An 18,171-nucleotide genomic window follows, 5' to 3' on the forward strand; every position below is an offset into this window, starting at 1 on the left:
TCCCAGCTTGAAAAACATTAAAAAGCATTACAGAAAATGTGCAGGGAACTCCCTCTTGGTTTTCTATTCCAGTAACGAGAGCAATTTAAAGCACAGATGCCGTCGTCTTCTGCAGAATTCAACCCTCTACCCTCCCCCCACCCCCCCGACCGCAACTCAGGACAACAAAAAATGGGCTCCCACAAAAGGGCCTAACACCTTACTTTTTCTTTTAAAGATGAAAAATAGCTCAAACATCCTCGACATGCAAGAAGCTGGGGGGAAAAATCTCTTCCAGTCGGCTATACATATATATATACTTTTACAAAATCTGTTATTACAGACTGGATCATTTTGGCAGGCAGAAAAAACCTGGCAGTGAATTCTAACTAATCTGCATGAAAGACAAATCACAATGGTTGGGAAAAAAAATTTAAAAAGAAAAAGAAAGAAAAAGGGAAGAAGAAAAAAAGGAAAAGATAGCGTTCCTTTAAATGTAGTTAAGTCTGCACAAGTCACTACCACCTGAGTGGCTTCATTTACGTGAAGGAGGAGGGGGAGGAGGAGGGGGTGGGTACTGGTAGGCAGTCTGCCCCATGTAACCTATCATATTGGTAGCTCCCGGAGGCTGTGCAAACTGTTGTGACATCAGTGGCTGTGGCTGCTGCCCAGACCGGCCCATCCCACTAAACTGCTGGCTAGAGCTCTGTGAACTTCTCCCAGTTGAGGTGGTGCTACTGGCCCCATAAGTGCCAGCACCATATTCTTGGGCTGTGTAACCACTTGTGCCATAAGCAGCTGCCCCATAGGTGCCTTGACCATAGGTGTATTGGCCTGCTTGTGCTCCAAAGGCAGAATTTGGACTTCCATAGCCACTACCGTTAGCATAACCGGCTCTATCGGTTTCACCACGATCCCGATAGCTTGCAGAGTCTCTCCGGCCACCATCTTTGACCCCTCGAAGCCTCCGGTCACACTCATCCTGATACATCAGATTGGGATTGTTGGCTGAAGAAGTGGTCCGGTATCGAGAACGACCTCCTGATGAGGACACAAGGAATTTTCAATACTACATATATGATCCAAACATAACCCTATGTAAAAATGCTACTCAGTACAAAAGTATTCAATATTCTTTCTTGATCTTTAATTAAGCGCTAGGCCAGTTTCCAAATCAGCACTTTATACTCAAAAGAACGGTGAACATTATTAAAGGATATTCAACTTCTCACCTTTTAGGCCCTTTCTTTATTTGAGGATTACCAAGAAACAGACTCTTCAAAATGTAAGAAAAATGGTAAGGAGGTTTAAATAACCAAAAAAGGCATGCAGCTAAGTTCATACGACCACAAAGGGATCCTCTACTAGTGCACACTGGTTCTCAAACGTTGCTTTGCACACCTAACTGCATCAGAATCATCTCACAAGTTTTAGGGGAAAAGTTTAGGTTTCTAGTTCAATTCCAAACCCACTTAAAAACAACAACAACTGCATTTTAAAAACCTCGAAGGGAATTCTGATGTAAAGCTTCAACATACAGCAAGTGGGGGGAAAACATCCTATCAAACCTATCAAACTTGTAGGCAGGAAACCCAGATCCTACTATATTTTGCAACTGTCCAATTCAGATCCAGTAACTATGCCTGTCTCTACTACCATGAAATGGTATAAAATTACTGATTTCTCCATATGGAAAACCAAAAACCTAACACACTACTAAGGCTATGACAGGCTCCCAAACTTCATATTGTCTTACTTAGAAGAGATTATGAAAAATTATTAAGCAACATACATTAACCTTCACTGGCTTAAAGAAACAAGACACAATGAACACACAAAAATGATACCTTGGCAGTACCTGGAAAACTCCAGGACTTACCCTTACCCCCTCCTCCGCCGCCTCCTCTGTGGTCCACCAGCTGCATCAGTTTTGGATTGATAGCCTGATTAGCCTCTTCCAGCACTTTGATCAACTCTCTGGCCTGCTTTAGGTTCCCTGGGGTGAAGAAGGTATAGGCGGTGCCCTTGTTGGTGCTACGGGCTGTTCGGCCAATACGGTGCACATAATCCTCTGAACTGTTTGGATAGTCATAGTTGATCACAAACTTGACATCTTCCACATCTTCAAAGCCAATGACGAGTCAGTGTGTAGGTTGATGTGGCAGGGAAAGAGAAGGTAAAGGACATGCCAACAACAGGTGGGAAGCACGAATGCAGATGACAGCAAGAGGAGAGAAGATTAAGTTAGTAACCACTCTGAACAGGAACAAAAAAAGACTCATCCCAACAGAGTAAAAGAGGATTAATGATGCTTGAGACATGCAGAGGAAGCAGCATCCTTATCAGCTGTAAAATCCTAAGGAAATCCCATTCAACCATCCAAACTCCTGCCTCTTCTGTATCTTAAGCAATATACTGACAGGAGTTGTACCAAATTCCAGTTCCATCCTTTTCAAAACTGGAATGTAGAAAGTGGTACCATCATTAAGCTACAAGGCCAAATCACTTCTACTCTGTTGGGAGAAGCCTGGCAAAATCTACCAGTAATATAACAAACTTACCTTTAAACCAGTCACAGAGCAAAATGAAAAGAAAACAAAACAAAAACAAAAACAAAAACTTCATATACTTTATTACTACATTTCCATGGAGACTTAATTAAGATATTTAGATTAAAAATTTTTTGCTTATATTTAAAAAAAAAACAAAACTGATCAGAGCCAAAGTTAAATACACACTTATTTTCCTTTGCAGAAATATCCAAATTACCTTTCCTCTTTCAATTACCACAAGAGCACATTACACTAAAATTTCACTGTACTACCAAGCCCAGCTCTGCCAAATGAGGTTTTTTTCTCAACTCAAGGTTACTTCAACTCAGTCCTTGCTTCAATTATCAAAGATTGTCTATGTAACCTGGAAAATTAACAGCCAAAGAGTGTGGGAAAAACCATGAAACCTTGAGACACAAGTTTAATGTTCTGTCCACTGCTGGGAACTGGATTGAATAACCTCCTAAAGCTTCAAGTATGTAAATGTTAGTGTAATGCTTTCAGCTAAATGTATATTTTTACCTACTTAAACAAACAAATTTAAGAATATAACAAAGAATCCTAATGTTTTGTGGAAAAAATCTGCATTTTACAAAGAATATTCAGAAAATATCCTAGATAAAACACAGATTTTTGTGATATAAATAATTAAAAAACATTCTCTGTTTGTTACCAGACCGATGCACACTCCCTCCTCCTTTGGGAAACCGCTGCAGCCGATCCCGTCTCTTTGCCTTTTATTTTTGGCGGCCTCCTTTCGAAAACTCCGCCTTCTGACACGGGACCACTGGAGCGCGGGGAGCATGCATCAAGGGTCCGTGGCAGTGAGAAGTCCCCACACACGCTCGCTCTGTGAACTGGCTTAGATGCTTCTCTGTAGCCCCATTTGGTTGCCAAGCGCCGGAGAACCTGGGTTCGGGTAAAAATTTCAGGTCCTCCAACGCCTCCCCCAAGGATAATTGGGGTGATTGTAGAAAAAAATAATTAATAAAAAAAATGTAAGTTACATCCAAAGGGTCAGACTGCATCTATTGCCCAGACTGGATTAATTTCAGGGGGAAAGGGGAGATGATTTAAAAAAAAAAAAAATTCAGCTGTTGTTAAAGGGCCTGTGAAGAAAAGGGCATTATGTCTGTTTCTTATTACAATAAAGGCTCCTCAGTCTTTACTGACCCCTAAAGTCCTGAAATCACACCAGAAAGACGAGAAGGCACTTATCACAGGGGGCAGCGTGAGTCTCCGGCTAGGGTCGTTGGGGTAACAAAGGGAAAACAAAAATTTCCAGGGCCAGGATGGATGTGAGACGGGGGGAATGGGGAATTATGCTCCATGACCACATCTTCAGGGCTAGGATAATGCTCCTTACTCACTCCCACTGTGTATGACCACAGGCAGCAGAGCAGGTTGAATTACTGCACTGGATGCACAGATGTGTGCTTTCCTAGCAGAAAGCACTGGGGACTGGAGTCAACAGTTCAGCTATCAACACTTGGGAATACTTCTGGAAGGGTTCAATAGTGGGCAGACATAGAGCAAGTTCTTCACACTAGAAAGGTGTCTTGCGTGTGCACAGATAGAGCTGGCTGAGGGCACATAAGAGCAAGCGCAGAATTTGTTTCTCTCCGGTCTAGTCTAGCCTGCCCTGATGTTATTTGTGCGCTGTCACAGTATTACCTTGGTGTCTTTAGAGAAGATGCTGTTGCAGGGTAAGAAATCAAAAAGTTAATGTTTTGGCCAGCTGCCCAGGGTAAGAACTTTTCGTCTGACAAGCCCTATGACATGGCCTGAATCTCCAATCACTAATTGGGAGGGGCTGAGACTAGTCAATAGGCTCATCTAGAGCTGCTTCGGGCCAATGTAGATTTGCCTCGGCCATGTACTGAGTGATCTGCAGCTGCTATCAAAGCTTCTGTTAAAAAACAAAACAAAATAAATTCAATACTTTTAGTTTAACAGTGTGTAGTTTAAACAAAAAAAGGAAAAATAAAAAATATCCCACTGGAAAGGGAATAAACAGTGGTTTCCGGAGGATGACTATTATAAAATTATGGGAATCGAAGAACTTACCTGAAGGGAACATTTAAGAGGCCATCGCTCGACAGGAAGTGAAAAAAGGCCTGGTGACTCAGCTGAAAATTGCACCCCTGTCTAATGAGGTAGAAGCCTTCACTTTCCAGGATCTTGTAGGACCTTGGTCAGCATTCTGCCATTTTGGTGGGTTTTCCCCTTCCTTTTGATTTTTACAAGGCAGCAAACAAAGGGGCCCAAACAAGCACTGATGCTGAGTAACAAGAAACAGACTCAGATACCTTCCCTCTCCCCTCTCTTGGATGAGTGGGGGTGGGACGAAGAGTCTATAAGTTATTCTAATGGCAGCCAATTGATTTGGTTTAGAAATGCAGGGGGACATGGAACAAATATTTTAAATTGTCTAGGCAAGATGCACAAAGAAGCTACCAGCACATAGCAAGCCTGTTTAAAAACCACCATCACTGAAAGCTTTTATGTAAACTGCTTTCAGGCCTCAGCCTCTTCTCCCAACAGGTCCAAGTTCTAACCGCACAGATCCAGACATGACCTCAGAGGGCAGAGACAATTTTTCAGTCATGGCTGCAAGTCACCACCTCTGAAGGAGGGAATGATGAGTGCAATGTTTAAAAAGCCTTCATTACTTTTGTATTCCAGTTGGAATACTTGCTCTCTTTATGTTGAATATCATAAGGGAATATGGTGCTTCTCGCCTTCCTGGGCAAGAAATTAGTATCTGTCAATAATTTAAAAATATCTTTGTGACAGAAATACTCTATCATTTTTAAAAATATAATAAGTTTTGTTACACCTGTTTTTCTCAGAATAATGGGCTAAAGTACCACAAAATATCTCTGAATACCTTAAATCGTAATGGGTTGAAAACTCCAGAACATCAACTTCAAATTAAGTTCTTCAATCGGAAGACAGCGCATCGATGATATGAGTATGGGTGGGAGGAGGGGATAACTGAGTGCTCATGATAGTTTTACTTCAGTAAATTAAATTGGGCAACGCAGATTTAATTGCTGAAAGATATCATATCTATAGATTTACTAAATCCCAAGAATATATTAGCACTTATGGAATTGGACATCCGCAGATAGACTGGTAAAGGGGAAAAAAATAACTGAAGAAACTAGCTTCTAATAGCTAGGTTCAATTGGGCTCATTTTATTCACCCAGAATATAGAATAAAACCAGGAAGAAGTTGAGCTGTGCAAATGAACGTCTCCTCTCCCTCTACCGGTTTAAACAGTCATGCCTAGGCCTTGCTGCAGACCAAAGCCTGTTTGTTAGGAGCAGGAAGAGACTTTGAAAATAAAAGGAAAAAAACCCCCCAAAACAAACAAAAAACCCACCAAGGTTAAAAAAAATCATGGGGGGAAGGGGAATCACGTACTTTGTATGTAATTCTTCTCTTTTAAATATTTATCTAAACACACGTATATGCAACTCTAATGTGAAAAGACAAGCAAATCTTTTAACCAAAAGATACATATACCATTGACAGAGACACCTATCTATACAAACCTAGCCCACGGGAGGCTACATCTGTGGCAATGAGAATGGGAGCCTTTCCAGAACGGAACTCTGCAAAACAAGGATAGTACCATGAAAGCAAGTTATAAAAATAAGGCTACACCGTGATATATCTTAAAAAATGACCAAATAAACATTCCCAGCTACCTGGCCTTCTTACCCTATCATATTAAAACTTCTGTAAGAACACGCCAAGCTATTTTAAATTTAAAGATAATAGTAATTCTTTTGAAAATATTTATTATACTCACCTTTAGCAGAGGAGCAATAGATCAAAAAATTTACCTCTAATAATGAAGTACCATTAAAATGGTGTGGCAATGTGTAACAGAATTAACATGAGCTGGAAATTTTCTTCCCTTAGATTATGACAGCAAAGTTGTCTCCCAAATAAAACAACACCAAAAGTGGGGGTGCGGGAGGGGGTATGAAAAGGGAGGAAGTTTAAAGGATGTGGAATGGGGCTTCCCTGGTGGCGCAGTGGTTAAGAGTCCACCTGCCGATGCAGGGGACACGGGTTCGTGCCCCAGTCTGGGAGGATCCCACGTGCCGCTGGGCCCGTAAGCCATGGCCGCTGAGCCTGCGCTCCGCAACGGGAGAGGCCACAGCAGTAAGAGGCCAGCGTACCGCCAAAAAAAAAAAAAAAAAAAAACGGGGATAGTGAAAGAAAGGAGAAACCATTAACTTTGCCCTGTGAAATAACAGAATATATATACTGGTCTCTGCCCTCAGTTCCTGGCACAGAGCTCCTAAAACCCTTGTAAAACAGGGATGCTAGGAGAATCTTTTATTCTAATACTTAAGTCTTTGACCCTGGCCCCTGAACAAGAGTTCCTAAACAAGAACAAGACAGGAATCTTTGTTCTAGTGAAAAGACACTTGATGAGCTCCAGAATAGCTCCTGGATGGACGCTGTTCACCAGAAAGACCAAGCCATGATCAGAGAAGCTTGGAACTTTGAGCCCCACTCTGGAGAGGAGAGGGAGACTGAGTTAACGTGATGAAGCCTCCATTAAAAGCCCACAAGTATGGGATGTGGGGAGCTTTCAGGCTGGTGTACATATCTATAAAGACAAGACCTCATTAGATAAAGGGTGGTCTAAGTGGTGAAAAAGTGGTGTAAAGAGCCAGCACTAATGACCTTGAAGTATGGTGATGACAAAAATGCCCCCAATATTCAATTAACTAGAGCAGAGCTAGGCAAACCCTGGTCTTTGGGTCAAATCTGGCACAATGCCTATTTTTGCAAATAAAGTTTTGTTGGAACACAGCCAGGCTGTCTCTTTACATAATGCCTATGGCCATTTTTGTGCTACAACAGCAGAGTTTAACAGTTGTGACACAAAACACTATACAGTCTGCAAAGCCGAAAATATTTGCTACCTGGCTCTTTACAGAAAGTGTGCCAATCCCTGAAACAGAGTGTAAGAACAATGCTTAGTTTTGAACTCACCATTAAGTACCCAATCTCTTTCTGGTTGACTCTTGTCTCCATGGATACACATAGCTGGCCAACTGTCAGAAGAAAAGAGCAAAGTACATGTTTGGCATTGCTGAAATATTATACAACATTCACAACACCAATTTAGAAATTCCTACTGAACTATAAAATCTGAGGCAAATTAATTACCTCAGTGCTGCACTCACCCATCTCTGCGCATCCTTCGAGTGAGGTCATCACAGCGTCTTTTCGTCTCTACAAATATTATTGTCTTATTTTCCTTTTCAGCCATTATTTCCTCCATGAGTTGGATCAACCTGAAAACAAGACCAAACAATTCAGTCATCCAGAGAAGACCCCCTACACATCACGCAGAAGCTATGTTTGCATTATCAACCCTCCAAAGCTTTAGTACTTTCTTTTCAAATTACTTTCTCTATAGCTGGTAATTATCAGAACTGGGATTCAAATCCAAGGATCCAGAATCCTTGCCTTTAACCACAAGCTCTGATGAATAATATAAAGAATGGATTGTTGGAAAGCTAGCAATGCTTTTAATGTTTTCAAGCCTAAAAAATACTGGCTTCTATTAACACTTTAGTTTTGGAGGATTATTAGGAAAGGTTTATCAGCATCATCAAAACAGTGAAATCTTTCATACTTGTGGTCTTTTTCACTTTCCATGCAGACATCCACAATCTGGAGGATGTTGTGGTTGGCACTCAACTCCAGATTGCCTACGTTGATCTGGGTGTAATCACGAAGGAAATCCTCTGCAAGCTGTCTTACTTCTTTTGGCCAGGTTGCACTCCACATTAATGTCTGCCTATCAGGCTATCCGGAAAGGAATGGAAAGGCTTTCTTTTAGATTAAGTAACTACTACAGGCAAAGGGTACAAGACAACGAATTATCAGCTTTACACACCCTGATTTGGTCAACAATTTTACGAATCTGGGGTTCAAAGCCCATGTCAAGCATTCTGTCAGCCTCATCCAGTACAAGGTAAGTACATCGGCGAAGATTTGTCTTTCCTGACTCCAGGAAATCTATCAGGCGGCCAGGAGTAGCTATACAGATCTCGACACCTGTAAAACAAATCCAAAGATCTATCCAACTAAGAATTCTTTACACACTGTTCAAGCCTCAGCAAACTTAGAAGCACCAACTCTGGTGGTTGTACTCAGTGCTACAGAGCACTAAGTTTTAACACAGTGCCTGGAAAAGCATGATGTAACAAAAATTTATGTATAATCATCCGAACCTCGACAAAGTTTAAGTCTAGTCACACTGAACTTCCCTAAAATAGCATTTTAACCATATTTGAGAACTGCTAAGCTGCTGAAATACTGATCTCCCCCCACCAACCAGAATCCACTGTTTTCTTCAATTTCATTTACAGAAATTGATAAAATGAGAGAAACTAATAATTCTTAAACACTCATTTTTAAAATTACCTCTCTCCAAGTCTCGAATCTGGGGACCTTTAGGAGCACCTCCATAAATGCAAGTGCTCTTCAATCTAGAACATTTGCCATAGTCATCAGCCACCTGCTGTACCTGCTGGGCAAGCTCTCTGGTAGGAGCCAGAACTAGACACTAAAACAAACAAACAAACAAATCACTTGAGACACCTATCCCAAGTTTTAGGAGGAAAAGAAAAGTACAAAAAGGTTATTTAATTCTCTATTGTTTAATTTGGTACTTTCAAGTATGTGATGGGGTGAGGAGTTGGGAAGGCAGGGGGTCTAAGACAGTGCACTGGAGTGTGGCAAAAATTATGAGAACTAATACTTGGCATGTGGTATGATGGTTGACTTTTGACACATGATTCATTACCGTTATGTGTGTTATGTAAGTAGATTTACAGACTATATTACCTAGTTTTAACTAAACAACTCACAAAATGAGTAAGTAGCTATAAAATATTCCTGCAAAACCATGGATTAAATATTAGAAACAAACTGGGAGATTGGGATTGACATATATACACTAATATGTATAAAATAGATAACTAATGAGAACCTGCTGTGTAGCACAGGGAACTCCACTTCGCTGTACAGTAGAAACTAACACAGCATTGTAAATCAACTGTACCCCAATTAAAGAAAAAAAAAGAAACAGATGAACAGGAAATGAGCAAAGCCGACACTGTTCTGACATCAAGTTTAAGCTCTTAGCCAGGCACATTAGGCAAAAACAAGGATGACTTATACACAACGTGACAAGAAGTTGGCCAAAAAATACAAAATTAAGACACTTTGAAACAGGTATCATACATACTGTTAACAATGACTCTCACTCGGTGTACTGACCCGTTAGACATTAACTGATGACAATAAAGCTGACTCTATTAGCCACATGGGATGCGTTACATATTATGTTAATGAAAGGTAATGCATTATTTCTTGTTGTGAATACACTGAGACATACTGTAACAACGTATTCATAAACATATACGGTGCGTGCAAGCTCTATTGAAAAAAAGTTAAGAATGTACATTCAAAATGTCTGAAGACCACTACTGAAATCTTACAGTAAATAGCATAAATGAAAATGATCAAACAAGAAAATCACGCTGCTCTGTAAACATTTACAGACGCATCACTGAACCACAGAGAATACACATCCCAAACCCGACTCAGCCACAGGGCAAGGATCTCATTTCATACTTTTTTATCCCTCATAGCATCAATGAGCAATTAAGAATTGCACTTGAATTTAATGCAGAGTAAATGCCTCTAAATGAAGGTAATGGGCATAACTGTTAAAAGTACAAGTAGTTCAAATTCAAGCTCAGCCATTTAATTCCTATATGACCCTGGGCAAGTCATTTAATTGCATTGTGTCTAAAATTTATCAGTAAGATAGACATAATCTCTCTTCCGGATACAGAAGGTAGGGCTGAGGATGAAATCTGAGAACATATGTAAAGCACAGTGCCTGAAACACAATAATCATTAAGTTGTAGTCATTCTTAGAAGTGTAAACAAACTGAAACACTTACAATTGGGCCATCTCCTCTTTCCAAGTAAGGCTGGTGGTTAATATGAACAATAGCAGGCAGCAAATACTGGGGTGGGGGGAAAGAAGGACAGTGTTATACCAAAACTAAGCCATTATATCAATTGTTCTAAATTATCACAGTAATTGATAATGCCTAAGTAACTAGGAAAGGGAAAACAGAACTCACAACTGTTACACACATGTGCAATGTATATTTGAACACAAAATGCTTCCACATATTTCAGATAGCTAAAAAAGCTGAAATATTATCCCTATCTGAATTAGAATTTCAAGAATTGAGAACATATGGAGTATTTACAATAGCAAAATAAGTTACCACAATATTAAAAATCTTCCCTTGCTGGTACATACCGCCAATGTCTTCCCAGAGCCAGTCTGAGCAATGCCCACCATATCCCGGCCACTAAGAGCCAAGGGAAATCCCTGGCACTGAATTGGAGTTGGTTCTGTGAAGTGCTGATCCATCAACACATCCATTACGTATTCTGTACGAAAATCGATATTACTACTTTAAGTAAAACTAAGGACCCACAGCCAAAAGAAATTTAAAAAACTGTTAAGCTCATTGAAGGGAGGATTTACCCAGCTTTACATCTCTCCAAGTATTGTTTTGTTCTTCAGTACTGAATCTTTGACCTGTTACTTACTACTTCTCAAGAAGGCTACTGCCACAGCCATCTACCCTTACCCTCGAAAACTTGAAAACCACTGCTCTGAAGTATTTAACATGGTAATGACTACCATGGTACATGGTAGTCACTTATTGTTTATCTAATTCAAATTTTAACCAGCTAGAAAGCAATTTCATTTTGCTGTTTTCTAAAAAGTAGAGGCAAAATCCCAGGGAAAGATGGGGGAAAAAAGCAAAAAACCCAAAAAGTTCTAAGCAGAGAACACATGAGCATTAAAAATAAAACAAAACAAGGCTTCCCTGATGGCGCAGTGGTTCAGAGTCCGCCTGCCGATGCAGCGGACGCGGGTTTGTGCCCCGGTCCGGGAACATCCCACATGCCGTGGAGCGGCTGGGCCCCTGAGCCATGGCCGCTGAGCCTGCGTGTCCAGAGCCTGTGCTCCGCAACGGGAGAGGCCACTGCAGTGAGAGGCCGCATACCGCAAAATAAATAATAAAAATAAAACAAAAACCCAAAACCACAAACACACACACACAAACAAAAAACCCCAAAAACCTTTGTGAAAGGTTTCTACTTATCTTTTCAACAAAATCCTGAGCCTGGGTCAAAACCTTTAAATAATCTATGACCACACTGACTGTTCAAGCTAAATTAACAATTAAGATACTGGATTGAAAAACACTTACGTGGGAAGTTAGCATGATGGAAGGCAAACACAGGTTTAGGACAAACATCGCCTCCTCTCACTGTAATCTCTTTCTTTCGGCGTAGTTCATCAACCTCATACTATGTAAGACAACAAAGTAAGACAAATCAGTAAACAAGTTATTCTAAACATGCAAAACTTTATGTTCCAATACAGCAGAACAATTACCACTAAATCCACAATTACATTGGAAAATATGTATAACACTTCTTATAGTGCTTTCATATGTGTTCAGCTTCATCCAACTCTGAGTCAATGAAGCAGGTTAGCAACCGTTCCATTTTCCACATGAGAAAACAGTTACTCAGAAAGATTAGTAAATTGCCCAAGGCCAGAAGTAGGAAGAGGGAGAAAATGTGGAACTTAGGACCAAGTGCTCTTTCCTTACACTTTCTTCTGAACAAGTTACCATGTCATGCGTAAAGTCCAAAATAATCATGAGATTAAAAATACAAACAGGAGTAAAAGCCAATGTTTAAAATTTTTAATTTACTTCATAGATGAAAAGACATGACACCTCATATACAGCTAAAATCACATAACAAATTGGTTGGAAAATATAACCAACAAATTAGAACCAAGTAATACATTAGGTATTACTGGTTTCTCTTGTATCAGCAATCCTAACATGAACCAAGGAAAGTACCACCACACTAAACTAAAACATATAACAAAAAACAAAACAAAACACAAAAACATATAACAGCAATGGCTGTATATAAGTATACTGTGGCTAACGTACCTACTTGGTTCATTACTGTATATGAAAAAAAGGTAAATAAATAAAACCCCCCAAACTTACCGGAGTCAGCCTTGCCACTTCTGGATGTTCAACATAAAAATTCTTCTCAAACTTGGGGAGCTCACTCAAATCCCACTTCTTTTTACGTAAACGCTCCCCAGGATTACCAAACTTCTTCGGGGGAAGGCCACCACCACCTCTTGCTCCAAACCTAGAAACACCAACATTTTTAGCTTTTTAGTGTTTTTAAAGCAAAATACCTTAGGTGCCACAAAAACATGTAAAAAGATGGGACTCTTGGGCTTCCCTGGTGGCGCAGTGGTTGAGCGTCCGCCTGCTGATGCAGGGGACATGGGTTCGTGCCCCAGTCCGGGAAGATCCCGCGTGTCGCGGAGCAGCTGGGCCCGTGAGCCAGGGCCGCTGAGCCTGCGCCTCCGGAGCCTGTGCTCCGCAACGGGAAAGGCTACAACAGTGAGAGGCCTGCGTACCGCCAAAAAAAAAAAAGAAAAAAAAAGATGGGACTCTTAAGATACTACCAGCCCCTTCCAAAAAAATATTTACTTGTAAAGTGCTTAAAACAGTATCTGGCATAGTAAACACTCAGTACAAGCTGGCCTAATTGTATTCATTTAACAAATAGTTACTGGGTACCAACTATGTACCAGGTACTGTTTTAAGTGGTGCTAGAGATATTAAAGTGAATAAAAGTCTCTACTCTTTGTAATATTCTGAAATGTAGGTAAGTGAGGACATAAAAGTTTAAATTAGGGCAAAATTGTGGACAGGAAGAAAAACAGTTCAAGCGGCTCCATACTTGGAACGGCTTCTTGCACCCCTTACCCCTTTATACTGTGATGAGCACTCCTTTTGCCTGCTAATCTGCTAAGGAAAACTACTAGGACCCCTAAAAGACTGGTAGGCTAGTCTTCACCTTTAGTTTATGCTAATGAATGGCCAGGGCAAAAATTTATTATCTTTCCTTCCACTTTATCTCCACCTTTATCTTCTTTCTCCTTTCTGTTCACAGGCAAATAGTACTATTAACTATAAATTTGCTAAAAGAACCATTAATAAGGCTTATTTAAGGTCTTTAAATCTCTATTTAAAAATCAATCTTTTTGCTTTATCTTTCACAACAGACAAGTTCAACTGTAATACAAATGTGGCCATTGGCCATACTTGATATTCTACTTTTCCTACAAGAATCCCAACACTAAGATGGTCTTCATTTCTGTATTTCAACCTATTAAGGTGCAGGGCGTTGTCTGATGGACAAATAATATACAGTATGTTTTCATCCCATTTCCTTACTCCTGAAAATACACTGAATTTAATTTTTTTCCACTCTAACTCAATCATATCCTCTTGCAAGTGGTTCCACTTAATAATCAACAGGCAGGGCTTCCCTGGTGGCGCAGTGGTTGAGAGTCCGCCTGCCAATGCAGGGGACGCGGGTTCGTGTCCCGGTGCGGGAAGATCCCACATGCCGCGGAACGGCTGGGCCCATGAGCCATGGCCGCTGAGCCTGCTCATACGGAGCCTGTGCTCCGCAACAGTAGAGGTCACAACAGTGAGAGGCCCGCGTACCACACACACACAAAAAACCCAACAGGCAGTATATGTACTAACAATCCTAAAGGGCCTCAATTTCCTGGAATTCAAAATGCTCTTTAAATTCTTTGGCTTAAAGACCCAGCTATACATTTCTCTAAATACACACAAAGATTGATGGCTGGAAATTTTACTGGGACTATTAAATATTTACATTCAAAAGGCAGAACTTAGGGCTTCCCTGGTGGCGCAGTGGTTGAGAGTCCGCCTGCCGATGCAGGGGACAGGGGTTCGTGCCCCGGTCCGGGAAGATCCCACTGCCGCGGAGTGGCTGGGCCTGTGAGCCACGGCCGCTGAGCCTGCACGTCCGGAGCCTGTGCTCCGCAACGGGAGAGGCCACGGCAGTGAGAGGCCCACGTACCGCAAAAAAAAAAAAAAGGCGTAACTTGGCTGATTCCATTTATACTACTGTTGATCAATACCTATGACACCTTCAATATGCCCTCAGGCTTAAGACTGAACAGACCTAAAACTACATGGGTTGACCCCTCCCCTTGCAAGTGAAGCAACTAACACAATTTTAAATAAGGTACTCTACAAATAAAAAAGCCAAGTCACTAGATTGTCAGTCTTGCAAAGAATAAAAATGACCCAAGACTAATCTTCAGAGATTGGCTGCCTAATTATATAAATTTATGTGATTCCTAGAAGATGCCATTTCAATGCTGATGCTGTTGCATTCCAGTGCTACCCAGACCTTAAAATAACGACCTAGAACAGAACTTGAGGCTTTTCTCTTGTAGAATTTGAGTATATTTGTGCCACCATTTAAAGATGCACATATCCTAACCCCCTGCATACCATGCTGCTCATTTAATGTTTTTACCGAGTATTAAGTTTAATTTGGCTTTGCAATAAATACCAGTTTTGAAGATTTGTACATTAACATGCAAAATCAAGGTAGTTTAAATGTACAATGCACATTTGTACTGTCCGTGTACATACACTACCTCACTCATTCCCCTTTCAAAACAATAATCCATTTCAGCTCTGTTCAGTTCAGGACAAACAGCAGCAATTCAAATTACACAGGAAATTTCATAGTAAAGGTAGAATCAGGGCACAGACCTCATTAAAGAGTGCCATTTTGTTTGAAACGAATTATTTCTAAAGTCTTTTTTAATGTCATCTGACACTTAAAGAGTCAATATGGGTGGGGTAAACTAAGAATGGATCAGTAATTCACTTTTTCCTCTTTTCAAATAATGAACTTTTATTATTAAAGCATATATACAGTAAGATATTAAACCAAACACCCACGGTAAAAAAACCCACCATTATCAGTACCTTGGTAGCCTCCATGTGCCTATTTCAAGTTTACAATCCCCATCATAACTAGTACCTCGAATTTTAACCATTGCGCTGTTTTTTGGTCTTGTCCTATTTGTCAGTGTCCTTATACGTTATTCTTCTAGCATAACTTGTTTTACTTAACATTATATTTGTGAATCATCCATGTTGATACAAGTTTTTCTTTTTCACTGCTGTACTGCAGTCTTATTGTACGAATTTATCCAGACATTTGAGCTGTTCCTAATACTGTCATGAACAACCCTGTTATAAACATGGATACCAGGGTATGTGTACAGGGTTTCTCTAGGCCTAAGAGTCTAGGGTATAAAGCTTAAGAGAGGAATTCTGGGTCATCTTCATTTTACTAGGTAGCATTAAGTTCTTTTTCCTAAGTGGTTGTACTGAAATTCACTTCTAAATTTAGCTATACTGTGAAACACTAAGCAAACATTTCCACTTACAGCCCTCCGACTTTAATGCTAAAATCAAATATTTTCCTTCATAACAAGGTATAAAGTCAAAGCAATCCTTTTTAGTTAGTAAATTAAGAGATAATTGAACAGCCTGTGACTAGAAGGTCTGGTACTTGTGTGTCTGAACCACAAGACAAAAATGTTTGAGAAAACAGCATTAACAGAATGCCTACTACAGAGAGACAATTACACACGGCATCTCAATTCTGGAGAACAATGCAAAGGCAGTTACTATCCCCATCTTCAGATGAGAAAATCGGCTCACAAAGGTTCAGGATCTTGCCCAATGTCACCCACACTCATATATATATTAAGAAGTGGCGTCACATAAACTTTTTATGCATAGATAAAACTTTTATTACAAAAAAGTAAACAGCGTAAGTCAACACGGATCTCTAAAGCAACTTTTTCCTTTAACGGTGTAGGGGGGGACACATTAAGACTTGTATCTCAGTATCTGGGAGGACTCCAGGTTTAATCCTGTTAACTTCCAACCCAATAACCGTGGCATTACAACATCAAAAATTTTCAAGCTAGGCCGAGAAGTTAATGCTTCAGTCCAATTAGAGAAGGGAAAAAAAAAAAAAAAAGACTGAAACATTAAAAAAAAAACAAAACCCTGTAATAACGACCAAACCAAAAACTCCCTCCCCCCAAACGACTATTTAGAGGGCAAGTAATCCCATCGCTTTGCGTTTCAATGTGCTTCCATCGAATTATTTTTAAATACGACTAAAGGTAATTTTTAAATATTTTAAAGACTACCAGTCAGCCTCTTAGTCTCTAGTTTCAAACCAGGTTTCCAGTTCCATGAACAGGGAAGCCATTTCGCGTAAAAGATTTTCCCAGGCTGAACTCGGAGACCTCATCCTCTTCTCTCAGCAAGAACATCCGAGTTTCACGGATGAACACTAGGCCTGGAGAGATCAAATGACTTGCTCAAATCGGCCGGGCTCGAAAGCCGGGAAACGAAGGAGGCCCGGGCTGAGTCGGCGGCCAGGCCTCCCCTCCTGCTCCCCGCGGGGCTGAGGCCGGGCCGCGCCACGACGACCGTCCGCAAGCAGGGGCTGGGGCGTCGCCAAGCCGCCGCCCCCCCCTGCCGGGTCACCAGTGACCCGGGGGCCCAGGCCCACCCAGAGGCCCGCGCTCTAAACCGGTATTACGTCCCGGGTCGCCTCGCCTCCCACAGTTGGGAGCGTCGCTCCCACGCTCGCAGTCAGCTCTAAAGTCTTCCGCTCGACCGCAGAGTGCGGTCTCCTCAGGAAGCAACCTCCTCCCCGCCCCGCGTGCACACAAGGCCTTTCCTCTCCTCCTCCCCCCTTACCCTCCACGGTCACGATCCCGGTCCCGGTCCCCAAAGCCGCCTCCGCGCATGGTCCCAAATGGATAGAGATCTGGGAGCGGGGCACGGATGGCCGGGCTCGGGAGGGCCTGCGGCTCCGGTCTAGTGACGACCGATGGCGGCGGCGCCTCCGCTGTTGGGGCGGCGGCAGGCGCGGCGCTTTCTCGCTCCGACGCGCTGTCTCCCGTCGCAGACGCCACCGTCGCCGCCTCTCTCGTCGGAGACGGGAGCAAAACACAGAGAATCGGGGTTACAGAAGCAGTGGGTAGGTTCGGCTACGCTCAAACCCGGCAGTGCCGCGGTTTAGGCGTCTCCTTCCTTCCCAGCGACTGCACAAAATGGCGGCCGGCGCTGAGACGGCTCCAGCTTAACGCTACGTACGCCGGAGACGATACGTAAACAGCGTCGCGGAATAGCTCGCGGGCTTCGCAGAGTACTACGAGTATTCTTGGAAGCATTTTACGTCAGTTGCGGAGGCGGGCGCACTTTGCGGTCGGGAGCAAAAAAACAAAGTACGGATCAGGCGTAGAGTTCTCGCACCACCTGAACCAGAACTAGGGGTAGGGAGGGGAGGGGGACAGCGACGTAACATTCTTTGCGTCGTTAGCCGGCCCACTATTGCGAAGATGCGCTGTGTGCGTAACACATTCTGTTTAGAGAATAGAGGATTTTGCCGGGTTCCGACACGGGACGGAACACTGGCCTGCTTGTGTAAGTTGCCTTGCAGAGACAATAACTGTCCTCCATATTGAAGGCGTCAAGTTTCAGGGTCTCCAGGTGCCAAACGCCCACGAGCGTCTTCAGG

At 41.9% G+C, this 18,171-nt stretch overlaps 1 protein-coding gene across 2 annotated transcripts; it reads right to left on the reverse strand.

Moving 5' to 3' along the window:
- Nucleotides 1-374: 374 nt before the first annotated feature.
- On the reverse strand, nt 375-17,724 carry DDX17 (DEAD-box helicase 17). Of its 2 annotated transcripts, none has more exons than XM_024761628.1 (13): nt 17,349-17,724; nt 12,708-12,858; nt 11,886-11,985; nt 10,919-11,052; nt 10,548-10,613; nt 8,998-9,139; nt 8,468-8,628; nt 8,204-8,376; nt 7,749-7,859; nt 7,555-7,616; nt 6,093-6,152; nt 1,865-2,101; nt 375-1,020 (listed from the first exon to the last, which is right to left on the reverse strand). In XM_024761628.1, the coding sequence occupies exons 1-13, from the start codon at nt 17,396-17,398 to the stop codon at nt 515-517; spliced, it is 1,953 nt and encodes a 650-aa protein (XP_024617396.1). In that variant the 5' UTR covers nt 17,399-17,724; the 3' UTR covers nt 375-514. The 2 variants fall into 2 exon arrangements, with proteins under 2 accessions (XP_024617396.1, XP_024617395.1); XM_024761627.1 differs by having other exon boundaries at nt 1,859-2,101.
- Nucleotides 17,725-18,171: the final 447 nt, after the last annotated feature.

The sequence above is a fragment of the Neophocaena asiaeorientalis genome, unplaced genomic scaffold, assembly GCF_003031525.2.
Source record: "Neophocaena asiaeorientalis asiaeorientalis breed wild unplaced genomic scaffold, Neophocaena_asiaeorientalis_V1.1 scaffold473, whole genome shotgun sequence".
NCBI lineage: Eukaryota > Metazoa > Chordata > Mammalia > Artiodactyla > Phocoenidae > Neophocaena > Neophocaena asiaeorientalis.

Excerpts from the sequence above, each read along its gene's own strand:
- DDX17 (XM_024761627.1), bottom strand. The coding sequence starts at position 17,398 with ATGCGCGGAGGCGGCTTTGGGGACCGGGACCGGGATCGTGACCGTGGA. Across the intron at positions 7,860-8,203 it reads GAAAGTGAAAAAGACCACAA|GTTGATCCAACTCATGGAGG; the intron begins GTATGAAAGATT and ends TCTTGTTTTCAG. Across the intron at positions 2,102-6,092 it reads TGTAGCCTCCCGTGGGCTAG|ATGTGGAAGATGTCAAGTTT; the intron begins GTTTGTATAGAT and ends TTGGCTTTGAAG.